Raw genomic sequence first — 27,991 nt, forward strand, 5'->3', positions numbered from 1 at the left:
CTTGAGCTATTTACAAAAATAATCTCAGGGTAAAATCTCAGAAACAAACAAGATATTAAAGTGCTAGTAAGCAGCATCCAGCAGAAGGGCTGGGGAGGAGGGTGGTTGAGTAATAACAACCATTTTGGGAGATCAGTGTGCTGCTGTTGTTCTTACGATAGCTGAGTCCATTCTGTCTCTGCCTTCATACCATGCGTGCAACTTAACAAATGCTTTCTCACACTGCTGGTTGGTCAGGATTGCTTGGTGTCCCACTCTAGGAAAGCCTGTGAATCCTAAAGTTGTTATCTTCGAGGCTGGCCCTACATATTATGCTGCCTGAGATAAGGAGAAAGAGATTTCAAAAGAGATGCTGGGCAGCACAGCAGCTATGCAGAGGGTACAGGATGGCAGTCACTAGTTCAAGGTTTTGTCTCTTGAGTTGACCAGATCTGCTAGCTCTTCTTTGGGGCAAATAACAGGCTATGTTGTACCACTTTGTCCTCCCAAGGCCATTCTCAGTCACCTTGCTTTCTTAACCCTTGGTACTAGGACTGGGTACATACACTTGCAAGGAAAATGCAGTTGAAAGGTAAATTTTGCAAGAGTTGGGCAGAAATGCCTGCCAAGCAAATAAACACAGCACAGCTTGGAGTCACCCAGGCTACTGCTAAGCTTGTAAGCCGCCCTGAGTCTTCGGAGAAGGGCGGGATATAAATGGAATTAAAATAAAAAAAATAAAAATATGTTGAGTACCCAGAATTTTCTAGCCTGTATGGCTTGGCCAATGCATCCTAAAGACATTCAGCTGGAGAATGGCTTAATGTTTGATTGCCTACTTTGCTCTTCAGAAAAGAGACCGTCTAGATAGAAAAGCGAGTGTTGGGACCTTAATACCTTTGCTGCCAGCTCTTCTAGCAGGTTCTTTTCTCCTTCTAAACATCCTTTTCTCATAAATAAGAAAGTAGTAATTGTGTGGAATCTTGATGAAATTACAATGGCAACTGGGTTTCAGTGCCCATTGAAGATGTCAAGCACCTGAAATGCTGTGTGCAGTATTCTAGAATAGCCTTGTGTTCTTGAATAAGAAATTTTATATTGAGTTATTTACACATTTGCACACTACCTAGAGAAACCTGCATTAGGAGGCTAGCGCTGGGCCCAATTAACACACCTGCCGTTCACTAGTAGCAGAATGCAGCCATCACACCTGCTAAAAGTGTGAGATTTGTAAATGCAAGAGTTAAATCAAAATTCAAGACTTCTGGGAGCCGGAGGACAGAATGTTGCCCCTGGACCAGCCAGCTCACCTAGCTGTACTAGTGATAAACCTGGCTTTGATCCAGCTCTCACCGGTTCGGAACTAGCTAAGTGATTGGCCAATTCAACAAATTAAGGGGACACATTCAAAGTATTGAAGCCATACTAGTTCTGCTCTCCCTCAACTGTCGCTTGGGAATCAACCCATTCAGATGTTGTGTGGAATAAGCCAGCATAGCTTTTACTGTACAGAATAGTGAATCTGGCAGGATCAGTTTTGTCCATCAAGGGCAGAAAAAAGCTGACCTTTGGGCTTTGCCCATTTCAATTTCTCAGGGCTTCTGGTCCTGCGGTTTCACATTTCCCACACCAGTATGCGGACAATCACTTTCCTTGAAGATTAGAGCTGGGTTGCCAGAGATTCCACATTGTGCACCAAAGATTTCTTTGGGATTTACCTTTAATTCACAAGGACAGTCAGGCAACTAGGCCTCTTTTCTCTTTGCATCTCTGCCATCAAGGTTCACATTGTATTCTGTGCCTAACACTGATTTTCCACTGTGCCACTTCAGTGTTCCCATTTGCTTATTATTTATGCCGCCCTACAAAAGCAATGAAATAAAGCTACCCAAATAGCAAACCAGTCAGTTGTGCTGTCTCCTTGCCTTCTGGGTGCAATGAGAAAACCTTCAAAAGGACGGTGGGGAGACGGGGAGACAGAGCAAAGAGACTCATGGAATAAACTGAAATAAAGCCCAGGACTTTTTAGAAAGCGGCTATCTACTGTAGTCTTCATAACAGCTGGATGGATAGTAAAAGCACATTCAGCCTCTTGAGTTTTTCCACCTACTTTGTGAGTAGACAAATCGAGATGGTTCCTTAAGGGAAAGAAGTCTCTGCAGAGGAACATTCCCAGCTAGAATAGAATCTTCCCAAAGGATCTAATGGAACTGGAAAACCAATGAGGCTACAGAGGTTGCAAAACCCCTCCTCATTAACCTGACACAAAAAAAATCAGATCTATCGGGTGTCTCATAAGGGGTATGCAATACTACTTTTTCTATAGAACCCTGGGCTGTTCCCATTTCTTCCCTAGAATGGCCAGGTCACTGGCCCACAGGAGAAACAGAGTATTGCAGAGTGTTCTGGAATGTTCCACTCCTGGACAGGTAGCTCCCATTCTTCCAGGGGCCTAGCGGGCTCCTCTGGCAAGCCTGAAAGTGAGACATTGCAGGTAGAGCCATGCAACCAGGCCCCGACTTCTGTTACCCTGTTTGCTGGACTGAGCCATTGTGATTAATTTTATTTTACTTTTTTAAAAAAAGTTTAAAGTTTCTTAAAATAATTACAAGTTTGTTCTTTTAAAAAAACTTTAAAATCAAACAGAAAATTCCCACGTGGCCCATTTACTTCAATAAGCCACAGGAAAAAAATTGTATAAAAAGATTTATTGAAATTCATAATTAACAAAGACATAAAACTCAAAAGGTTTGGCTCTTGGGGAGCAAGCGGGAAGGCCGCAATGGACGTGTTTGTTTATATACAGATGAGAAACTGACTAGAAAATACAAGCCGCTTCTAGAGCTCTTGTCTGAAGAGGGACATGAAATCAAATCTGTACAAACTAGGTACTTTGTAGTCAATTTACTGACTTTTAAAGAAAATACAACTTTTCTTTCAGCAATCCTTGCTCGTGTATGAAAAGAGAGCTGACTGGCCTAGGCGTCCAGTACTGTCTCCTCTGGCAATTAAAAGCTTGCAAAGATCTTCAGAGTATTGTAGAACACACGTGGAAACAGATTCCCATCACCTAATATCAAGGAATTGTTAATATATTTTTATATATAGTATTTTACAGACCAAATAGTACACACTTTAGTTAAAAGGGTTCAAACATTTTCTTTTTTTATTACAACTGTCAAATGCAATTCACCAGTTAACTCAGGAAATTAGGAACACTTTTTATATATATTTATAGATATTTCCATGACTGCCGTTTACAGAGAACTGCTCTAGACCCCCCCTCAATAGTCAGAATACGAACAATCCAGGAATGGGAGCTGAACAAGGATCCTGCCATATTCTCGAGCAGTTCCCATCCCAGGAGAGCTTGCCCAGCCATGCTCTACAAGATTTTTTAAAATAAAAATTTGCAAAATCACCCCCACAAACCAAATAAAAAGGAGAGAGAGAGAGAGAGAGAGAGAGAGGGAGGGAGGGAGGGAGGGAGGGAGAGAGAGAGAGAGAGATATTACATAGTTGGTCACTATTTACAAACAGCCAAGTAAGTGTTACCGATAAGAAGTGGAAGAAAAGGGTTCCTGGGAACGGCAGCCATTCACAAAACAGGTAACAAGGAAACACTTGGTTATCAAGATGCTGCTGCTCCCCTGCGGCAGCTGGGATGCTCCCACGGTCAATTTTGCTGCATCCAGAAGAGAAGAAAGAAAGACTTACACTATCCTCAGAAACTGGGAAAAAGGGGGGAAAAGCCACTGAGTCTTCAGGCCCAAATTATCCCTCCACCCTCCAGCCATCAATTTGAATCATTGTGGAAATCTTATGGCTCATATTTATTTCTAAAAAACTTTTTTTTAAAAAAAATCTAGAGTCCAAGATGAGCCACTTCAAGAAAAACTGAAGTTATCTCTTGCGTTCTGTTTGCTACTGCATAAACAGGAATAACAGATAAAATATTTTTCCCAGAAACAAAATGTAGCAGTCTGAATGGCAGGTTTTTTTTAAAAAATATGTTATTTTAATTCCCTTGCCCATAAAATTAAGCATTTCCTTCTTGATCTCACAGCAACATTACATTCCAGGGAGGGGGGGTGAGAAGGGGTGAAAATACAGGGTATAAACAGTCAAATCACAATAGGAAACTTATTTCCCCCCAAAACAGATTACGTTGCATTTAGTCGTCCTCCTCGCCTTCATCGTCGGCCTCTCGTTTTCTCTTCTCCCCCCGGGCTTCATCTGTCAAAGGAAAGGGTTGCAGGGTCAGGATGAGGAACATCTCTCTGCCCCCCTCCCCAGGCCACCCGTAGGAGACGGAGGGCTTCTGCGATCAGGGCAAAGCAAAGCCACGTATGTTGAAGGCCGATTTCCAGCTGCACAAAGGCCGGAGCAGCTCTGGGGGAAAACCGCTTCCCCCACCTGTCAAATTCAGCCACACTTCCTGTCCCATTTCCACGGGGAGCAAAGTTCCACTTTTACAGTACAGGTTGCACCCAGCTGTGGAAACTGGTTAGCTAAGCATTATTAAAAGCATTTTCCCATATAAAATACGTGCAAAGAAGAGGAATAAAATAAAAGTATTAACCCAGTACTCTTTAATCCTCTCAGCGGCTACTTTGCATGCTTTTAATTTTAAATTAGCTGGTTGGTATCTGTTTAATCCCAACTACGTATTGAAGAGTTCCAGGCCACTCTACAAGCGCTATAGTCAAGAGAGAAACTAACTTTTCCCTGAAGAAATTCCCAGCCGCACCAAACAGAAGCTATAGCTCTCGTGTTTCTCCTTCCTCTTAAGAGCTCGAGGCATGGTCACTGGAGGCTCTGCTAATTTTCTCTCCAAAGAGCTTCCTTCTGGGGGGAGGCAAGCCTCTGGTTGCGGGATGACTTGAACCTGGCTTCCAGGCCAAGAGCTTAACCCCCACACACACCTCAGCACAACAAGTCAATCTCTCAGAACTGTGCTACAGTCCTGATTCTTTAGCCTTTTAGCCTTAAGAGATTTTCTCAAGGTTTGTTTTGCACATACCAACTTCTTCGTCCTCTTCTTCATTATCTACTTCACCATCATTATAACCCTCTTCATCCTCCTGCCAGAGAGAAAAGGCAAACGTGTTTTACTCCATCTAGAATTTGTCTAAATTGGAAAAACTACTTTGCTTTGGAAGAGGAATTGCCAAAAGCACATTTGATATGAGGCCGTTATCTGCTCTGGCTGATCACAGACCCCACCACCCTCCATTCCAAAACAAGATGCCTACAGCTGGTCTAATTCTCTCCCCCAATTATTACAGTCTTACCTCCTCTTCTCCACTCACATCCTCCTCTTCTCCACTCACATCCTCCTCTTCCTCTAATTCATACTCTCCTATAAAAACAAAACAGAAAAATCAAACCATTTTATCACCTTGTCCAACGAGGAGTCAATTTCATTTTCTTCCAGTTCTCCTCCTAAATCTTTGCTTTATCTATCCCAGGCCACAAAGTGTAAGAGCACCATTACAGTCAGGACAGGATGGAGCCCTGAACTTTTGCAGGAGTAATCTAGAGAGGGGATCACTGAGCAAGTACAAAAATACCAAAGTCCCACTCTCCCTCCTTCAGCTATCTGAAAGTTGGGATTATTAACTAAATGTCTCTTTCACACTAGGGAAAGAAGCGCTGTGCAAGCTATCTTAGGCTCAGAAAGGAGACAGGCCTCGAAGGCAGAAGATAGGCATTTAATAAAGTAAATAAACAAATAAAGAACCCATTTTGGGTTTCCCAAAAGGAAGACCAAGAACATTAAGCAGCCTATCATGTAGTTCTGCCACTTCTCTCATCTCATGCAAATTGAAGGAGAAATGCTCCAAACCAGCTAAATCTATTTAAAACAGCAAAACCACCTGATGTTTTTACAAAGTGGAATATAATGAGAGAAAAGATGTGAAGGTCAGTTCCAAATATTTCTGAAGTTTAATCAATGTTTACATTCCTATCATGAGTATTTTTCATTTGTCAACATTAACATTCTAGCATTAGCCTTTCAGATAATAGACTTGCAAGGAACCTGCCTCTTCAGTAACCTTAACTGCAGAACGAGGACAGGATTCCCCACAATCCCCAGGCCAATAGTTCCTTGCTTGCACATGACACACCTCTGCACTGCGTGGTATGGCATGCCACGAAAGCCAGGTATTTATGAACAGAGAACCATGATACTAAAAAGAGCATGAATATAAGAACCACCTTTGGATTAGATCCAAAGGGGTCCATCTACTCAAGTAGTCACTGATTTTCAAGCAGCAATTATGCCTAAAACTTGTTGGAAATTCAGAATCAGGGTGTGGATTGTAGGCAGTTGTTTCTGGCCTCTGCTGTCCCTTCTAAACAAAGGTCCCACTAAGCCACTGTACGTATTAACCACTGAGTACTGTCTCTTCCTCCAATTCATTGTAATCCTCTTGAAAGCAATCTGTAGGAGTGGCCATTATCATGTCCAGAGGTTGTGTTTCCAGTAATTTTAAAGAGAAATAAAATCAACGTTTAGATACTACCTCTGCTAGTCAGTGGTCCTGTTATACTTTTACCCCACCATTCTAATGCAAGATGCCAATGTTCATCAATATTTGGTGCCAATGAGAAGTACGGGGCACTGGAATCTAGGAATTTTTCAGGATTCATTCCATCTCCTGCTTCCAGGACAAACTGGAGTGCTATGAACTGATACAGATAACTCTGTGGAGAGTTTTGCTGCATCAAATAAGGCAAAGATATGGAGTTTTGTTCTTGGGAGTCAACCTCAACTAGAGATCAATCTCACACACCAAACTCATCCTCTTCTTCATCATCTAGGTCTTCCACGTAGCCTTCTGCATCCGAATCAGGGGCCTCTTTATCATTTCGATCGTAGCCATCCAGGTATGTGAGTTGAGGGAGAAGTTTGAAGACATTTTCTCTGTAGTCATTCAAGTTAGTGACCTCACAATTGAAAAGATCTAAACTCTTCAGGTTTTCTAACTTCTCCTGAAAGAAAAGGAAGGGGTTCATTGCCAACCCTCAGCCCAACACCATTGTGACAGAATTATAACAACAAACGCTCCAAATGTATAATTAAAAGGCTTCTTAAATAGCAGGCACTCTATCCTTTCAATTTAGTGAGCATCAGAATTGGCCTACAAGAGGTTTGGAAGTGGCCACGTTCAGCTGGGCTGGATTTAAGCTTCACCTGGAGCCACAAATCACTGGGACTCTGCAAGACAGCTGTCCAAAGCCCAATGGGAACAAACCCTGACTGCATCTTCTCAAGGTGTGCCAGGAATTTTAAATCCCATGAAAGAAGCCGCCTCCTGTTTGTTTCCAGACTACAGACAACATCCCTTTAGGCAACCACCAGAGGGAGATGCGGAGGTCTGCAACCAATTCTGCAGATGCTCCCTCGCCAAGCCACAAATAAAGCTGTACTTTATGGGGATGGAAGATTCAAGGCTACCTTCAGCCATAGAAGCTCCCGGGAGACTGGGCAAGTTTCACTCCCCAACCTATCCAAACCTTGTGGAAGAATAGGCTTCATGGGCTCAAATATCAGTGTGTATTAACTAAAAATATCAAGTACCTAAGACTTTTCTCTGTTCATGTCAGCACTGAAAGGGATTCTATTCGATTTTTAAAAAGGAAGATGTTGGTCCCATTTGAGGGCTAAGAGGCTGCCAAAGGCACCACATAGCACTACCATTTTACTGTTTCATCCTTAGGGACTCTTTTTTCTTGTGTACTTTCCACAGTGCTTTTTTTCTTAAAAAAAAAAAAAAGGTGCCGGAACTCAGAGGTGCTGTCAATGGGAGCGATGCCGGTGTCTTGCTATGGCATCGCCACCCGTCCTTTGCATCCCCACCCCTGCGGCTCAGAGCCACATGCCGAGGGGATTCCCCTCCCCACAGCCGCCGTGGGGAATCCCCTCCCCGCAGTTGCCACGCCACGGCCCGTGCTGAGCCCCCACCCAGAGCTGCTCCGAACCCCGACCCAGAGCTGTGTTCCTCGTAGCAGTGGTCTCTGGCGCCAAACAGCCTCTTTCCAACCACATCCAGAAAAATTTGTAACAAACACTGGAATTCTCAAGGCCATGTTTGGTATTTCCCAGCAATCTGTTACTGGAAGGAAAAAGCAATCCCTGCTGCGTTACTGATCCCAGAGAAGCATTTGCATGTATGCAGGTATCCTTAGGGTACCATAGTTATGGATGAGAAATATTGGTTGCAAAGTTGGCATTTCTGGATGTAATACAGATATTTTGGACTTTATTTTTGTTTCTTTGCATGTTTGATATTTTTAAAAAGGCATATGCTACTGAATACACTTGCTAAGCTGCTTGTCCAGAATGTGAAGTGAAAGATTATGACTAAACAAAATTTTAATGTACAGATAATACCACCAGAAATTATTTTAGCCTTTTTAATAAATGTTGTTATTGATGTTAACCTCACCATGGGAAACATCATATATTGTTATGTATATACTAGGTTAATTATTTACAGACTGAAGTGCAACATAACTAGATTCTAAATAATCTATTTTTCAAAACACACAACAGTCCAAACAGTAAAAGTAAAGTCCAAATTAAGAATTATTTCATTCTTAAGAACTGTTTAATTTAAAGCGGTTTAGTTGTAATAGATGGTTATAGATTCAAAAGTTTTTAAGAGTGTTCAAGATACTATTTTTTTTCTAGCATCAGCTAAATTAGACATATTACATTGAGAAAAATGTTTCTCATTTCTTTCCTGTTACCTTTATTGATTTCACTGCAGAGATGTTAACATAGGAAATAGATTATTTTGTTATCTAATTTTACCTTCCAAAACACAGAAGCAGATGAAAAATGTGAGGTTCTTTCCTGTTGGCTTTTTTGAATTAGCTGTTTTAGATTCTAAAAGTTTAGTTCCTAAAGAAGTAACCTTGTAAATAATTTTAATGTCCTCCTCTAGTGCAGGGTAGGCAACCTTGGCTCTTTTATGACTCAAGGACTTCAACTCCTAGAATTCCTGAGCCAGCATGGCTCAGCTTGGAAACCTCTCTCTTTCCCCTCAGAGTGGCTGGCTCAGGAATTCTGGGAGTTGAAGTCCACGAGTCATAAAAAAGAGCCAAGATTGCCTACTCCTAAAGCCAAATAGAGGGAGCCGTTCTGAGTGTTCTATGAGAAAAAAGCCCTGACTTTCCATATAGTGTTGACTTTCCCAGCAGAAAGCCAGCACAGACGTGTGACAGAAGCAGATCCAAAAATGTTGTCAGTCGTAATGTTACTGAGTCAAAGTCCAGTGCAGCCGTTCAAGGGGCCTGGAAACGGGTAACAGAGGACAATCGTTGCAGCCAAGTTTGGGGGACAGCTGTTCTATCTTTAAGAAGTGTCTGCCTATCCTGACCTGTTCCCTCACCTGAGGCACCTCCTGCTTCTATGGTCTTCTTTTACTTTCTGACTAGTCCACAAATATGGTTTCTATGAATCTGTCTAGAAAGGTGAAGGGTCAAGGAGACTAGCGAGACCATGAGGCTGTTTTAAGTTTAGAAAAAGGGAGGGAAGGGGGAAACTATTGCCTGGCAAACTGAAGGGACTACAGAAAGCCATAAAAGTTTAAAAATGCAACACCAGTACGAAGTCTAGGCAGCCAAGGAAGACCAAAGGAAACAAGGAAACATATGCTGGGTTAATTTGGAAAAGACTCCTACTCCACTGAAAGCGACAGAAATTTGTCCTTTTTCTGTGGAAAGGATGGGCCATAAAAATGCAAGATTGGCTGAAACTGCCTTTCAAATACTTGAATACATGTCATTTGTCTACTTTGTCTTCCGGCTTACAGAGGGGTTTTTTTTGTACCTCTTGGGAATAAGGTAGGCCCCAGGAATCTGGATGAAAGGTGGTCTTGAGTGGATCACAGCGCAGGATGTGGGTAAGAGAACCCAAACTCTTGGTTGGCTTGTGCCCTGCAGGCCATCTGGGAAGGGCCAGGCGGTGCTGAGGGACAGGCAAAAAAGGAACGGGGAGGGCCAGAGAGGCTGCAGGGCGACAGGGCTACAGGAATAATCCCAGGAGTACAGGTAGTCCTCAACTTACAACAGATCGTTCAAAGTTACGGCATTGAAAAAAGTGACTTATGAACGTTTTTCACAGCTATGACTTTTGCAGCATCTCCATGATCAGGTGATCAAAATTCGGATGCTTGGCAACTGGCTCATACCTATGACCACTGCTGTGTCCCAAGATCATGTGATCACTTTTTGCAACCTTCTGAGAAGCAAAGTCAATGGTGAAGCCAGATTCATTTAACAACCAGGCTACTAATTTATCAACTTCAGTGATTCACTTAACAACTGTAGAAAGGAAGGTCATAAAATGGGACAAAACAACAACAGACATTTTGAGCTCAATTGTGGTTGTAAGTCAAGGACCCCCTGTATTGAAAACTGATAAGCAATGGTTCTCTAGGAAGTCTATATGGACTCACCAGTGGTTCTATTGTACTAAGATCCTTTATTTTGTTGCCACTTAGGTTTAGATGTGTGAGGTTCGGACATTTTTCTGCCAATACTTCCAGTCCCCCTGAGATTCTGTTGTCACTTAACTCGAGCTGTGGAGATAAATATTGAGCCAATTAAAAAAATACAATTTGTTATTAATTTCTTAAGCTGATATAGCATTTGCTCTCCAATATCTACAGTAAAATCTTATCTGTGCACGCATGTCACTTCACAAAGGATACATCCCTTTCCTGAGGCAGCAACCATCTGAAATTCCACCCAGGTAACTCCCCAAAGAATAAGTAAAGCTACGTGAGATGGTTCCAGACACAGAGGGTTTAAAGAGTGATTTGAAAGGAAGTTAAAGCAGCAGCATCAGAAAGATGCTTGGAGAAAATGAGGTACTGGAGAAGCAAGAGAACGAATGAGGAGAGGGAGCCTGGAGAAACGGTGGAAGATTTTGGAGGGGGAGTCGCACAGCTTATCTGAAACTAAAAATAGATTGGGAGCCAATGATGGTGGGATTGGAGGGCCATCAAAACAGTTGAACAAAGGAAGACACATAGCACATCTGGAAGTCCAGATAAAGCTAAGCAGGCAACCTATGGAGAGGGAAGGTGGGCTGTGAGATGATCGATCATTCATTCATTCATTCATTCATTCTCAAAAGGAGAACAAGGAAAGGACGATCGAGAGCATCCTGTCATACAAGATCACAATCTGGTTTGGAAGCATCGCCGCTTCAGAGTGGTGAGGATGGCCGAAAAGATCATTGGCAGTTCCCTCCCTCCCATCCAGGACATAGCACAGAAGCGTTGCTTGAGGAGGGTCCGTAAGATTATCTGGGACACTATTCATCCTCTTCAGAACTGTTTTCCTTGTTCCCTTCTGGGAGGAGATTCAGCCATAGTTTCATTCCATACAGCATTAACCTTGTGAACTCTCAGGCTTCCTCCTTCCGTTCTATATTCAAGATGGACAGTATTTAATATTTTATTGTTATGTATATGTAGGGGTGTGGGTCTATACATATGTTGTCTATACTATGTTTTCGGTGTGTACTTTGAGAGCGGGCAACTAAATTTCATTTTTGATGTGTGCCGTTGTGCCCACAGTAAAATGACAATAAAGATTATCTTATCTTATCTCATCTCAGGACTAATGATGGAGCAGAAAGAAGGCAGAATGGGGAAAGAGAGAATATGCAGGTGACGGGATAGTATGTCCTAAAGCAGCATGGAGAGTCACATGCAGGGCAGAGAGATGCCAACCAAGAGAACAGCTGAATTAACACCTCCAATGAGAAAACAAAAGTCTGCTAACGGAAGGGCAATGAAACCAAAGTGTAAAAAGGCTAGCAGAGCCAATTGTTTCAACAAGGAAGAGGAAACAAATGTTGAACACAGAGTGAGAACAAGGAAGCAAAAGGGCAGCTCTTAGCTGGGCATCGTCAGCAGAGAAGAGCCAGGATGATTCCAAAGGCAAGGCAGCTTTGACTCGGCCAAGAAAATGCTACCAAGGAAGGAAAGAAAGGGAGCCAATGGGGGTGGGGGGGGGGGAGAAGGAGGGCAGCCTGTAGTTCGGCCATCCTGTAAAAGCAGGAGCCTGCATGTCCTGAGCCAACTATCAAATGAGACTGAACTGGCAGTCAGGTGGGCACACGGGCCTGTATAAAATGAGGGTGTCAGCTGCAGAGTTATAATAAACAAAAGCGAGAAATGTTAGGAAATCTCTGCATGTTACAGTTAAGATAATACTATGTTTATTAAAGAGATCCAAAGTTTTGCTTTACTGTTTAGCCACAGAGAAACCTGCATTCAACACTGGGTTCAAGGGTCTTTTATATAAGTAATTATTTGGCAACTCATAAAATAAGACAACTACCTACCTTCTTAAGTTTGTTTAACTTTGGTAAGTTTACAACTGAGGTGAGGCCTACATTGATTGTACTTAATAGTTCCAGCTCTTCAAATTCATCTGTGAGGCCTTCAATTTTTCCTCCGTAGGACCTGCAGTTGTCAAGAACAAGTTCTTTTACCTGGAGACAAAAATTATATAGAATAAGGCTCAGTTATGTCATCTTCAGTTTCAGTCACCCTTAGTTACAACTATCAGATGAAGGAATGGCGACCCCCCCCAAGAAATAACTAGCATATAACATCATTAGCATAATGACATTCTCTTCCCCCCTTTTAAGGTTGAATTTTAACTATTTTTGCTTCTTTTTCACATGTTATATTCCTTTTTTATGTTTTTAATATTTTATTTGTACACAGCCTAGAGTCCCTCTGTGAGGGAGAAGGGAGGTTTCTAAAAGGATAAATAAATGGATAAATAAATAGGCATTTAACATATCAGAGTAATTTATATAGCCTTCGTAAGATTCTACAGAGGTCTTGACCTGCTCACACTGATCTATTCCAGGCTTGCTTCAAGCCAAACACATACAGCATTTCGGAGTAAATTTAAGAGGACCAGGTTTCAAAACGACTAAAGAATTGCATGGAAGTTTCAGGTAGGAGCAGAGAGACTGCTTTCATTTCAACACAATTCTGGCCACTGACCTATGACCAATGCTCCACTCTGTATTTAATGGCATGAAAAAAGCAGACAGACCTGGATGCAATACGGGTAATCCTCAACTTACAACTATTCGTTTAGTAATTGTTCTAAGTTACAATGGCACTCGAAAAAGTGACTTATGATCAGTTTTCACCTATATCCATTTGTAGCATCCCCGTGGTCATGTGACCAAAATTTGCGTGCTTGGCAACTAGCATGTATTTATGACGGTTGCAAGGTCATGTGATCACCAGTTTTAACCTTCCCAGCTGGTTTCCAACAAGAAAAATCAATAGGGAAGTCAGATTCACTTAATGACCACACAATTCACTTCACAACTGCAATTATTTACTTAACACCTGTGGCAAAAGAGGTAATAAACGGGGCAAAGCTCACTTAACAACTGCCTTGCTTAACAACAGAAATTTTGGGTTCAATTGTAGTCATAAGTCAAGGACTACCTGCACTGGATTAAAAAATAAGTGTTTTTAGGCTAGGTGCGGCATCTCGGTGAGAGTTTCCAAGCCCAACTATTAGGACAATAAAATCAAGTAATTCTCCTGTGGTTGCTGCCTCTTGTCTTCCTGGAAGAAAGACAGATAACGAATGAGATAAGCCCTCTTCCTCCCTTGGCTGAACTGCTGACCCTGGCAATGCTGTAACTCCAAACAATCACACACAGATGAACAGAAAGGAATTTCCAATCACTTGGAAAGAAAATTTTGCTGCAGTTTCAACTAATCCAGGTTCAGAGTACAACTGAACAAAATCATTAGCTAGCTGGACTACTTCACAGTCTCTGTGTTGGCCGACAGCTGCTCTTTTTAAGTTTTTTTCAAAGTACAGATCTTCACAGCTTGCCATAATGCTAAATCCTGGAATTGTGTTCTTTTGTTGAATTCAAAATTAATTTCACAATTAGATTCTCTGGAACTTCAGTTTCAACAGAATAACGGAAGGGACCTTGAAGGTCTTCTAGTCTAACTCTCTGCTCAAGCATGAGACCCTATATCAGGGGTGTCCAACTGCTGGCCCGCGGGCCAGACGCATCATCCAGAAGCCACGCCCATCCCATTGCTGGCAATGGCAAAACCGTCCTAATACATTGCGCAATGTCACATGACGTCGCGAGTTTGACATGTCTGCCCTATATCATTCCAGACAAGTGGCCTCCACTGATGGGGCACCCACAACTTCTGGAGGCAAGCTGTTCCTCTGGCTATTGTTCTAGGTTGAATCTCTCTTTGTTTAGTTTTCCTCCGTTGTTTCTTGTCCTGCCTTCTGGTGCTTTGGAAAATAGGTCGGCCCCCTCTTCTTTGTGGCAGCCCCTCAGATATTGGAACGCTGCTATCATGTCGTCCTTAGTCCTTCTTTTCACTAGATTAGACAAACCCAATCCCTGCAACCATTCTTCATGTTTTAGCCTCCAGACCCCTAATCATCTTTCTTGCTCTTTTCTGAGTCTCAACATCTTTTTTATAATATGGTAGCCAAAACTGAGCGCAGTATTCCAAGTGTGGTCTTATCAAGACTTTATAAAGCAGTACTAACACTTCATGTGATCTTGATTCTATCTCTCAGTTAATGCAGCTGTTTTCTCACTGAAATTTGCCATTCCATATGTCAGGTCATTCCTCACCCTTCCTCTTGTGCATTTTGGAGTTATCAAGATGCTAACAGACAGAACACTTGCATATTTTCAGGGATCTGAAATTCTTGGGCTTCATTCTTCTTGCACATATCTCCCTGTGTAAAGTTCTTATTGAATGAGTTAGTGCATAAATGGAAGACGGTGATAAATATTAAAAAATGGAAAACCAATAAACAAATAGCGCTATGTTTGCAGGAGCATGACTCTCCCTCCTTCCTTCTCATGAAAATCAGATGGCTGCAGTGCCTCAGCTGAGGGAGGGCCTGAGTGCATAAGAAATTTAGATAAATAGTAATGGGAGAGGAGGAACCAAACTCCCCTTAAGGCACCAAAGTGCACAGTATGTGGAAAAGCTGCCCACCTCTAAATTGTTAATGTGCAGGTAGTTCTCAAATTACAGACATGACGGAGTTTGCCTAGTACAGTCGTAACGGGTGTAAAGTGGGCTGGTCATGTGAATGACCCAATTTCACTTTTGGAATGCAAAACACCTGAAAAGCTACGAAGTCACAGGATGACCATTTTTTGATTTTGCCGATCCTGAGGAACAGAGAACAATTGGGAAGCCACCAACTCTTCGACTAGGACATTAACATTGCCTTTATTCTTCCCGTCTACAGTTCACTTGCTCATCTATTTCAACTTAATGGTCCCTCCTTTCTATTAATTAAACTGAACTGTGTAAGTGAACTAATTGAATTGAATTAACATGAACTGAAAGATGTTCGTATTCTTTGTTTCCAGAGGTTGCAGTTTTCATGGTGTTTTGAATTTTTGCTTTCTTGAATTGTTCATTTTGTTATTAGATTTTAAACACCATGAAAACAATATGGTAATTATTCCTTGTTATTAGAGATAGCCAGTTTAGTCTACTGAGTAAGGCACCAAGCTAGGAAGCAGCAGACTGAGTTCTAGTCCTGCCTTAGCTATGAAGCCAACTGGATGACCTCGGGCCAGTCACTCTCTCAGCCCAACCCACATCACAGGTTTGATGCTGTGGGAAAAATAGGAGGAGGAAGGAGTATTATTATATGTGTTCACCACCTTGAGTTATTTGTAAAAAATAATAAAGGCAAGCGATAAATGAAATAAACAAACAAATGTGAATCCAGTTATAGTTGATAATTTATTCAGACTGCAATATTTACTTATTAATAAGATAAAATCCGTTCTTACTGGTCCAGTTTGTCTGATTTCAGTATCCACATGTTACTGCAGAATTGCAAAAACAAGGGGAGAAAGGAGATATTAGAATGAATTTGAAAATAACTCAGAGGACAATCTGCTGGGCCTTGGTCTACATTGCTGGTGAAGTATGAGTCAGAAACCAAATGGGTCAAAAATTATGATTAAATTGATGCAAAATTTGAATCAGTAATAGACAATTTCAATGGAACAACATTATATTTACTGCAAACATTATACTCAATGTAACCTCTTTGTTTTATTGTTGGTATTTTACCTCAATTAGATTGCTAAAATGGACAATTCATTTTTTAGAAATTGCTGAAAATTTACATTGTACCATTTTTTCATATTCAGTGATTACATGAAGTTTTAGTATTGCTTTACACTGCACCAATAAGACCGTACAGTGCAGTATTCTTTCCACACTGGTCAGAATACTGCATCCAGTTTTGGCCATTCATGATACAAAAAAAGATGTTAAGATACTGGAAAAGTGCAGAGAAGAGCATCAAAGATGACAAGAGGTCTGAAGGCTACACAGTATGAATGACTGCGGGAACTGGGTACAGTGGGACAAAAAAGTATTTAGTCAGCCACCAATTGTGCAAGTTCTCCCACTTAAAAAGATGAGAGAGGCCTGTAATTTTCATCATAGGTATACCTCAACTATGAGAGACAAAATGGGGGGAAAGAATCCAGGAAATCACATTGTAGGATTTCTAGCGAATTTATTTGCAAATTATGGTGGAAAATAAATATTTGGTCAATAACAAAAGTTCATCTCAATAATTTGTTATATACCCTTTGTTGGCAATGACAGAGGTCAAACGTTTTCTGTAAGTCTTCGCAAGGTTTGCACACACTCTTGCTGGTATTTTGGCCCATTCCTCCATGCAGATCTCCTCTAGAGCAGTGATGTTTTGGGGCTGTCATTGAGCAACACGGACTTTCAACTCCCTCCAAAGGTTTTCTATGGGGTTGAGATCTGGAGACTGGCTAGGCCACTCCAGGACCTTGAAATGCTTCTTACGAAGCCAGTCCTTCATTGCCCGGGTGGTGTGTTTGGGATCATTGTCATGCTGAAAGACCCAGCCACGTTTCATCTTCAATGCCCTTGCTGATGGAAGGTTTTCACTCAAAATCTCACGATACATGGCCCCATTCACTCTTTCCTTTACACGGATCAGTCGTCCTGGTCCCTTTGCAGAAAAACAGCCCCAAAGCATGATGTTTCCACCCCCATGCTTCACAGTAGGTACGGTGTTCTTTGGATGAAACTCAGAATTCTTTCTCCTCCAAACACAACGAGTTGAGTTTTTACCAAAAAGTTCTACTTTGGTTTCATCTGACCATATGACATTCTCCCAATCCTGTTCTGGATCATCCAAATGCTCTCTAGCAAACTTCAGACGGGCCCGGACATGTACTGGCTTAAGCAGGGGGACACGTCTGGCACTGCAGGATTTGAGTCCCTGGCGGCGTAGTGTGTTACTGATGGTAGCCTTTGTTACTTTGGTCCCAGCTCTCTGCAGGTCATTCACTAGGTCCCCCCGTGTGGTTCTGGGATTTTTGCTCACCGTTCTTGTGATCATTTTGACCCCAAGGGGTGAGATCTTGCGTGGAGCCCCAGAACGAGGGAGATTATCAGCGGTCTTGTATGTCTTCCATTTTCTAATAATTGCTCCCACAGTTGATTTCTTCACACCAAGCTGCTTGCCTATTGCAAATTCAGTCTTCCCAGCATGGTGCAGGTCTACAATTTTGTTTCTGGTGTCCTTCAACAGCTCTTTGGTCTTGGCCATAGTGGAGTTTGGAGTGTGACTGTTTGAGGTTGTGAACTGGTGGCTTTTATACTGATAACAAGTTCAACCAGGTGCCATTCATACAGGTAATGAGTGGAGGACAGAGGAGCCTCTTAAAGAAGTTACAGGTCTGTGAGAGCCAGAAATCTTGCTTGTTTGTAGGTGACCAAATACTTATTTTACCGAGGAATGTACAAATTAATTCATTAGAAATCCTACAATGTGATTTCCTGGATTCTTTCCCCCCATTTTGTCTCTCATAGTTGAGGTATACCTATGATGAAAATTACAGGCCTCTCTCATCTTTTTAAGTGGGAGAACTTGCACAATTGGTGGCTGACTAAATACTTTTTTGTCCCACTGTATGTCTAGTCTAACAAAGAGAAGGACTAGGGGGTGACATGATAGCTGCCTTCCAATATTTGAGGGGCTGCCGCAGAAAGGAGGAGTCAAGCTCTTCTCCAAAGCACCTGAAGGCAGGACAAGAAGTAACTGATGAAACTAATCATGGAGAGAAGCAACCCAGAACTAAGGAGAAATTTCCTGACAGTGAGAACAATTAACCAGTGGAACAGAAGTTGCCTTCAGAAGTTGCTCCACCTATGGAGGTTTTTAAGAAGAGATTGGACAGGCTGGAATAGTTTGGTAGGGACTCCTGCTTGAGCAGGGGGTTGGACTAGAAGACCTCCAAGATTCCTTCTAATTCTGTTATTCTGAGAAATGATTTATACCAGTATGGAACAAATCTTAAAATCTGAATTCCCATTTTAACCTAAAACACTCCTACTGAAAATATACTGAATTGCTTCCATATATTATAACTGCTACAATGACACTATATGCTTCTTACTGGAAAACTGTCAGATCCCTTCTGTGGAAGCATTGGCTAATCAAGTTGTGGGACTATGCTTTGAAGTCTGAAGTAACTTTGTACCTTAAAAGCAAATTTCACATGCTTCAGCTTGAAATCTTTCACAGACTATAATCTAATACATGGATTGTTACCATACACAAAATTGAGTTTTATGCATAATCTAAATTCAATTTTAGTAATATAGGCTGAACTCATATAGTATAAGGGATGTGGTGGCTCAGTGGGTTAGGATGCTGAGCTTGTCGATCAGATGGTCGGCAGTTTGGAGGGTCGAATCCCGAGTGCCACGTACCAGAGTGAGCACCTGTTACTCGTCCCAGCTTCTGCCAACCTATCAGTTCGAAAGCACGTAAAAATGCAAGTAGAAAAATAGGGACCACTACGGTGGGAAGGTAACAGCGTTCCGTGCACCTTTGGCGTCTAGTCATGCCGGCCACATGACCATGGAGACGTCCTCGGACAAGCACTGGCTCTTCGGCTTTGAAACGGAGATGAGCACCGGCCCCTAGAGTTGGAAACGACTAGCACGCATGTGCGGGGGAACCTTTACCTTTACATATAGTATATAATTCCAATGAATAATTTATATTATGTTCATCAGGGTTCTTGGTATTCAATTTAGCTCAATAGTAATTTTTGTCCTTTAATGTGGATTGATATGTATCAGAAAGGTGTTACTTCCATGACTGCTATAACCTCCACAATTCTTTAAAATCCCTGGTTTATTTATCTGTTATATGTTTTATTTGTCACATTCTCTATTGTACATTTAGATATTTTCTTCAAAGTGTACTAGAAAAAAATAAATCTCTCATTTTTAAATTACATAGCTTCCTTAATAGTGTGTGGAAATGTAGAAATAATATTTTATTTATTTTATTTTATTAGATTTATATACCGCCCTTTCCCGAAGGACTCAGGGCGGTTTACAGGGCATTTTAAAATCACACCAATACAAAATACAAAGTTAAAAGACAAATAAAGGATTAAATTATCCCTGAAAATAAAACCCCAGTTAAAATTCTCAGCCTGGGCCAGAGAGCTCGAAGAGCCAAGTCTTCAGGTCCCGGTGGAATGAGCGTAGGTCAGGGGCAGTCCTGAGATCCACGGGCAGCTGGTTCCAGATGGTAGGCGCACCCACAGAAAAGGCCCTCCCCCTGGGTGTTATCCGCCAGCAATCTTTTACCGGCGGCACCCTGAGAAGACCCTCCCTCTGCGAGCGCACTGGACGAAGGGAACTTGATCTGGCAGCAGGTGTTCCCTCAAATATCCCGGACCCAAGCCATTTAGGGCTTTATAGGTCATCACCAGCACCTTGAATCTCACCCGGAGGGCAACCGGAAGCCAATGCAGCCCACGGAGCAGAGGTGTTACATGGGAGTATCGGTAAACCCCCATCACAACTCGCGCGGCCGCATTCTGCACCAGTTGAAGCCTCAGAGTGGTCCTCAAGGGCAGCCCCATGTAGAGCGTTGCAGTAGTCTAAACGGGAGGTCACAAGCGCATGAGTGACTGTGCGTAGGGCATCTCGGTCCAGGTAGGGTCGCAACTGGTGCACCAGGCGAACCTGGGCAAAAGCCCCTCCTGGTCACGGCTCCTATATGGTCTTCAAAATTGAGCCATGAGTCCAGGAGGACGCCCAAGTTGCGAGCTCTATCAACGGGGGGGGTAACACCTCACTCCCCATCATTAAAGGTGGAATAGTTTAGTTAGCCCGAGATGCCGATACACAAAGCCACTCAGTCTTGGCAGGATTGAGACGAAGCCTGTTTCTCCCCATCCAGACCTGGACTGCCTCCAAGCAACGGGACATCACAGCGAGGGCATCGCTGGGTTGGTTCGGGGTGGAGAGAAAAAGTTGGGTATCATCAGCGTACTGATGATACCCCACCCCGAAACCACGAATGACCTCGCCCAGCGGCTTCATATAGATGTTGAACAGGAGGGGCGAGAGAACCGACCCCTGAGGGACTCCACAGGTGAGAGGCCTCGGGGCGGATCTCTGCCCTCCCGTCAACACCGACTGCGAGCGGCCCTGGAGGTAGGAGGAGAACCACCGTAAAACGGTGCCTCCCACTCCCAGCCCCCTGAGACGTCGCAGTAGGATACCATGGTCGATATGCCTCAGTTTTGGTAAAATATTTGACAAAATGCTCCATGACATTATCATTAGCAAGCTAGTTAAATCTTCTCTGGATAAACTGACAGTTTAGCAGATGCACATCTGGCCTGAAATTTTATTTAGTAAGGAGTCATGAATTCTCCCTCAATGGGAGGGAGTGAAGTGAAAGTGCCAAAGTCCAGCACAGAACTTTGTATTCGATCCCACACCCTGTAACATTTTAATTCAGGATTTAGGTGAAAAAGTGCTTATACATGTAGCCCTTGACAACAGTTCATTTAGTGACCTTTCAAAGTTACAACAGCACTGGAAAAATGACTTATGACCATTTTTTCACACTTATGACCATTGCAGCATCTCCATGGTCACGTGATCAAAATTCAGGCGCTTGGCAACTGGTTCATATTCATGATGGTTGCTGTGTCCCAAGGTCATGTGACCACCTTTTGCAAACTTCTGATGAGCAAAATCAATGGGGAAGCCAGATGCACTTAACCAGATTACTGCCTTATCGACTACTCTGATTCACTTAACAACTGTGGCAAGAAAAGTCATAAAATGAGGCAAAACTCACTTAACAAATGTCTCACTTAACAACAGAAATTTTTGTAACTCAAGGATACCTTTATTTACCAGTTACAGTACAAACAGTGGGAAGACAAAAAAAAACAGATATTAGGCTGGAAAATTTTTTTGGAATAGTAGTTGTTTGGAGACTGACTTCAAATCTGTAGTATGATATAGTTGTAAAAAAAAGTCACATGTAAAATCACCTGAATATTGAAGACTGTTTTGGGCACCACGCTTAAAGAAGTGTGCCTAGAAACTTACAGGATCAAAGAGAGATTCTGAGGATGGAGAGATAAGAAACTAAATTACATGAGGAGAGATTAACCCAACTGTTAGTAATTAGCTTTAAAAAGAGAAGACAAGGGAAAATACAATAATACTCTTGAAATAATTTAATGGCTGTCACACAGAAAATTACAATTTCCCAAAATTCTTGAGAAAAGACAAGGAATGGATAAAAGTTACAATACTATAATTCCAACTGGCTGTTAGGAAAGAAAACTGCTAACAGCAAGAGAGGTTTAACAAGAGCCATCATGTGCATAGACTAGACACCAGATGTCAGGGACATTTTAATCTGAATTTCTACAAACAAGCAATGGGTTGGACTTGAGGGCCCAATGCAATCAATCCAGTATATGTCAGCTTGTAAGAAAGAGTAGATACTACTGGAAAAATGCAAATCTAGCTATTAGTAGTAACACTTTCATTCTACCAGTCCTTTTAAGAGCACCAAAGCAGCATTTAAACACCACGAGGTAGCCACTGGTGCATTATAACTAAGTGGCTGCACATTTAGTCTTCTATGAGCTAAATCCCACCTTGTTCCTTCAATATTGCATAGCAACCCAGACAATATGCTATTTGCTAAATATTGAATGTAATTGGGGGAAACCCCAACCCCTACCCCAACTTTCCCACTATCCCAACCCTACACCCTATCCCTTCATTTTCCTCCCCATCCTTATAAAAACCAATAAAATTTACATAAAAAAAGATTAGACAGGAAAGGTATAAAAAAAACTGTTATCCAAAATCAAGCTGTGGGAAGGAAGAGGGCAACCGATGGCTTGCCTCCGCTTACAAAAGCCTGTTCCGCAACAATTGTAGGGTTTATGCTCCTTCTTCCCTCCCTATTCTGGTTCTGCTATTGCTGCTACTGCAATGCAGTTGGCTAAGAGATTCCACCTGGGTGGCTGGCATTGCCCCTCTGGCCACCTATATGAGGATTCTATGGGTAGCTGAAACACTCTTGAAACAACTCTAGTGGTTATAAGCACCTATAGGGCTTCATTGAATCATGGGGTTGGAGGTCCCCACCACAGACAGGAATTCTCAGACTGTCCTGAACAAATTGCTATCCAACCTGGGCTTAAAAAGCTCCAGAGATGGAGTCCCAGGGACTCCAAGAAGCTGTCTGATCCACTGCTGAAGAGCCCTCAAGAAGTGTTATGGGAGCTGAAGGTTCTGAGTGTGTAAAGGAGTATTAGATATTTACATGCACATCAACCAACACACCCTATGTGCAATTTTGTGGCCCCAACACTTGTCCATGCATGAATTAGAAATATTTGTAAAGTGTTATATTTCTTGAAGAAGATATATAACCCCCCCAAAAAAAGCACAACTTTCATTTTGAACCCTAAAGCATTACACTCTCTCACACTGACAATTTTAGATGAATTTCAATGAGGGTCCAAAGGCTGCTACAGAAATGAGTTCAGGCTGGCTTCTAGTTTTTACCATTTTAAAATCTTTGTGGTTTGCAGGAGACATTGCATATTTGCAATAAGAACTAGATATTTTAAGATCTTATTGTAAGATAACTTAGTATAAGAACAAGATTATACTTTTATCTGGGGTTTTTGGTTATGATTGTATCTACCTCATCCTCTCATTTCTATTGCTTATGTCTTTACCATTGGATTACGTAGCTGTTTATGGGAACCATCACCTTTAAGCATTCAATAACAGAAACTAATTAATTTTTTTTAAATCCCATTTATATCCCGCCCTTCTCCGAAGACTCAGGGCGGCTTACAATCTAAGCACAAATCAATGTGCTTAGCACATTATTTATTAGTTTATAATATAAAATTAAAAAAATACAAAGAAAATAGTAGGAAAATAAGGGAGGAAAAAGGGAAGGGCAAAGGGAAAAAATAAAGAAAAGGCGTTGACTTCTGACTAATTAATGTCCCAACTAATTAATGAAATATGAGATGCTTTCTGAAAACTGTAGGCAGGTTTTATTGGTTTTGCCAGTTTCTATGCCGAGTTATATTACTCTTTTTATAGGAATTCCAATCTAGCAGAAAAACCTGTACTTGCAAACTGTTCAGAGGGCCTCCTCTGCAACCTGAAAGCAAAGTGGATTGAAGCCACTAAGTATATACCCAAATTTAATTTCCCAAAATAACAGTTCGCAATGAGTTCACTTTTATTTCATCTATGGTTGAATTTGGATTTGAATCCAAGTCACCTGGATGTACTTTCAAAAAAAATATATCCATTTTTTAATGCTCTGTCATGTCTAAACTCACCAACATCAGAACTATAAACACTAAAAAGTCTATAGGCAGCTGGGATGGAATGACAAAAAAAAAGTCCTTGGGTAAGTTTAGTAGGCTACTTCCCAACATACTAATAAGCTACTTCTATATTACTAGTAGTAGCCCCCAAGGTTTTTTTTTTCTCTTCTTGCATCAAAACTGTAACGTGTGGTTAAACAAATGAAATGCTAGACTGAGATAAGGGAGTTCCAGGTTCAAGTCTATCTTCAGCCGTGAAAGTTCAGTGGTCACTTTGGACCAGTGACTCCTTCACTTCTACCAACCTCATAAGAATTCTCTAAATTCATGGAGGAAATGGCAAGATACATCTAATAAAATAAAAGTTCATGGACATATTTGAGAACTAGAGTTTATAATTGTTGCACATCTATCCCCAAGGTAGATGAGAGAGGGTGACATTTCATTAGTATCTCACTGAGCTTGAAATGTGTTGCTACAGAAACACAATAGACAGGAACCTGGAATTCTAGAAAACCTTCTTCGCTATCAGTCCCCAATGAATGCAGAAGGCCTCCCGATGCCATTGCATTTCAAAAGCTTTTAAGCATAATGCCCTGTCATGCTCTGAATGAAATCACCTTCTCACTAGATCAAGTGAGCCTGAATGACTTGGGACTTTGATGTCTTAAGGACCACCATATGTTCCTCCTCCCAGATCTGGAGCCCTTCCAGATTCCCCTGCCCAACAGAGAAAGGCAAGCTCTTAATAAAAATAGGCTCCATTGGAGAAGACCTTTTTAGATATTTGAGGGGGGGAAATCAAGCTGTTGAAGGCCACTTGCTGAATATTTTTAGTTTGATCTATAGTTAATGGCTTTTCCCCTGGCTGTTTGCTATGTTATTTTGACACTAATTTTGGTAGATTACAGCTTTGTTTTCAAGTTGTTTATTTAGTGAACTGTGCTGAGTCCACCTGGTGGAAAGAAGAAGAATGTAAGTTTCTGAAACTACATGTTTAAAAACAAGTCCCTGATTTTGGTGATCCTGAAGTTTGTATCTTACTTGCATTCACAGAAGCCTGAATTCCCTGCCTCATTCTCAACTGTTTTTCCATTATGTAATTAACCAATGTCTTTTGTAAATCAGCACGATTACAAGACTGGTGAGATAATCCTGTACACAGCTATTTGGAAGCAAGTCCCACTGAATTCAAGATTTGTTGCCAGGAAATGAGACAAATTTCACCCACAAGAGCTCAGAAAAGCTCATGAGAATGAAGAATGCAGCTGTGAATAAAACAGTATTCAAACAAACTAGTAAATTGCACCAATTTACCACAAAGCCAGAAATTAACACAGAAGGTATCATGCCCCTAGACTAAGTATTGTAACTTAAAGCTTTGCTTCTGAGTGCAATCCTCTTCAAAATTTACATGAGAACTGTGTTCATAATTTTAACTTCTTACTGATTTCACCTTTCTTTTATTTACATGTATTTTTTCAATTATTGCAAAAAATACTCCAGCCATGCTCATTTGTACAGTTGACACTCCAATCTAATAATCAATACAAAGAATACCAGGAAAAAATTTCAATGTAAATTTTTTATTGAATTGTTAACTAAGTTGCTTAACACTTTTAAGCCAATTTTTTTGTAAAAAACGCAAATTCTGATTTGGCAAAATTCTCAAGAGTAATAAATGAAAATTTTGACATAAATCTGCATTGTTCTTATGTGCACAATCACAGTCTAAGTAAGTTCTAGACAGCTGAATTTCTTTACTTCCTTTTGAGTGGGGTATCCCTAAGATTCCATTCTTTCTGCCAACATATTTAAAGGAACTCCCTCTCTCAATAAAGTGTGGAGCATTCCAAGTTTACAGAACACTGCGAAGCCATCTTGACACAACATGACTCTTTGCAATGATTATTACATAGCTGCAAAATTTTGAGCAAAAGACAGGCAGAGGGACGGCAAGAAGCTATTTTTGCAGCTTCCAAGAGTCGGGGAAAAGAGAGGGGCCCTTCCAAGGACAGTCAATTGCCTAATCGTCCCTCTCCGGTAAGGAAAGGTCCATGGGGACCGAGCCCCAGCTGCGGCTCCGGAGGGGTCTTGCAAAAGACTTTCCCGTCTGGGGCGGCCACCGGGTCCTTTGCCAGGCAGGTAAAACCGGCCAGAGTAGCCTTCGCCTCTGGGGCCGGGGCCTCTCGGAACCGGCATCGAACCGCCCGTCTCTCCCCATCGGGTAGCGACCGGCACGGGCTTCCCCGTCCCTTCAGCCCAGGCGGCCGCCGTCGGCTGCGCCCGCCCCGAGCAGGCCCCGCGCCCGGCCCTTCCTGGCTCGCCGAGCTAACTGCGCGCCTTCCCCTCGGCGACAAAATGGCAGCCCTGGAGAGCGGCCGTCGTGCCAGGCTGTGGAGGGCGCCCCCCCGACCGCCGCCTCCCTTCCTCCCCGGAGCGGAGCTTCCCTCAGCCTTCCGGGCCGCCGGGTGGGGAGGCGGCCGCCCTGGGCGCGCGTTCAGCGGGGCGCACCGAGGCCAGCGGGCGGGCGGGCGGGGGGCCTCCGCCGCCCCCCAGGGCCGCAGCCCGCGAAGGCGCCTCGGGCAGTCCGCGTCCGCCGCCGGGGGGCCGAGACCGGCGCCGCTCGCCCGGGCAGCCCTTTCTCCTCGCTGCAGGTCGGCGGGGGAAAAAGATGGCGCCGTGTCCTACTTCGGGCGGGCGGCTGGCGCGGCGGAGGCCGGCTGCTTCCGAGGGGCCGAGCGCGCTCCTCCGCGGACCGGGAAGGGGCAGCTGCGCGGGGGGGCTCCGAGTGCCCCTCCCGCCGGGCCGCCGCTCCCCGAGCGCGAAGGCGGCCTGACGTAAACGGCCGGTCGGCGCTCCGGCGCGGGGGAGGGGCGGGAGCGGCGCTTCGCCCGGGAGGCAGGTGACACGCGGGGGGGCAGCAGCGCCGCGACTCCCCGCCTTACGTAAAGGCCCCCCCGCCCCGCCGGAGGAAAACATCGCCCCCCCGGGTGGGGCTGGGCGCGAAGCGCTTCCCGGCGAGGCGAAGCCCCCAAGTCCCGAGCTCGCCGCGCGGCGCCCCCCCCGCAACCTTAATTTCTCCTTGGGAGGAAAACGCAGCGCCCCCGCTCCCCCCCCCCGCAACTCCGGACAAAGTTTCGCCTCCCAGGCAGCCGCCCGCCCGCCCGCCCGCCCGCAGCATCCCAAGTTCGGCCGAGCCGAGGCCCCGCCGCCGCCCCCTCCCTCCCTCCCCGGCCCGAGCGCGGCAGGGGGGCCCGGGGGGCGATCGGGCCTCCCGCCCCCCCGGCGCTGCCGCCCCAGCCCCGCACATCTGGGGCGGGGGGAGGAGGAGAAAGGGCGCGTTCATGAGGACTACAAAGTTGCAAATATGGCTCCCCGGCCAACTGCGCCTGATCCGCGGCGCGGGAGCGACCCATCCGGGGACGCCTCAACTTGCGGGCGACCCCGGCCCCTCGCCGGCCGGCCCCCCCGCGCCCCGGCCAAACTCCTCCCGAGCGCAGGAGCAAGTCGGCCGGCAGCCCGGCTCGGGCGGCGCGTTCCTCGTCTTCCGCCCGGGCGAAGCAGCGGCCGCCGCCTCCGGAGACCAGGCGGGGTGGGGGCGATTCCCTCCCGCCATCTCGGCCCCCTCCGGCGCAGACCGCCGCGCGCGCTCGCCCCGTGGGCGCCTCAAGGGCAGCGGCGCGGCACTCGCGACGGCAGCTGGCAGGACGGCGCCCTCGCCCGCCCGCCCGCCCGCCCGGCGCTCCGCAGTGGGGCTCCCCGCGCGCCCCGCCTGGCCTGGCCTGGCCGCCCCGGTTTCTCCCCCCGCCGCCGCGAAGCCCCCCGCCGCCCGCGCTGGCTTACGTCGGAGGGCGTCCTGTTCCGCAGCTCTAAGTGGAGCCTTTTCTTCATGTCCATGTCCCCGATTCCGCGGGAGGCCGCCTGGCTCCGCCGCGCTCCGCTCCCTCCTTTGTATTGACACCGGTGGCTCCAGCGGCGACCCCCCCGCCCGCCCCCCGTCCAGAGCCAGCGCGCGAGGCGAAGAGGGACTTTGAGCGCTCAACCAGCTTCGCTCGGAATCCCCCAACGCGGCCAACCAGCGCGCACACGAGCGTGATCGCCGCGGGGGCGGGCGCTCCGCGAGAAAAGGCTCCCGTTTGAGGGACGGGCGGCGAGGCCAACCGGAGGACGAGGGAGGCTGGGCCGGCGGCCGACGTACCAATGGGAGAACGCGGTAGGCCGGCG

General features: G+C 44.3%; 1 protein-coding gene across 6 annotated transcripts; it reads right to left on the reverse strand.

The window, feature by feature from the left end:
• Positions 1–2,672: 2,672 nt before the first annotated feature.
• On the reverse strand, positions 2,673–27,865 carry ANP32A (acidic nuclear phosphoprotein 32 family member A). 6 transcript variants are annotated; one of them, XR_014027672.1, is made up of 9 exons: positions 27,611–27,865; positions 12,353–12,502; positions 10,452–10,574; positions 6,780–6,978; positions 5,274–5,341; positions 5,003–5,063; positions 4,147–4,215; positions 3,535–3,664; positions 2,673–3,049 (listed from the first exon to the last, which is right to left on the reverse strand). XR_014027672.1 is itself a non-coding variant. In XM_081337277.1 (8 exons), exons 1-7 carry the CDS (start codon positions 27,662–27,664, stop codon positions 4,154–4,156), a joined length of 699 nt encoding a protein of 232 aa, XP_081193403.1. In that variant the 5' UTR covers positions 27,665–27,865; the 3' UTR covers positions 2,673–3,664; positions 4,147–4,153. The 6 variants fall into 6 exon arrangements, 4 of the variants coding, with proteins under 4 accessions (XP_081193403.1, XP_081193401.1, XP_081193402.1 ...); XR_014027673.1 differs by having other exon boundaries at positions 3,535–4,215; XM_081337277.1 differs by having other exon boundaries at positions 2,673–3,664; positions 5,292–5,341.
• Positions 27,866–27,991: the final 126 nt, after the last annotated feature.

Source organism: Vipera berus (assembly GCF_964194415.1).
Source record: "Vipera berus genome assembly, chromosome: 12".
Taxonomy (NCBI): domain Eukaryota; kingdom Metazoa; phylum Chordata; class Lepidosauria; order Squamata; family Viperidae; genus Vipera; species Vipera berus.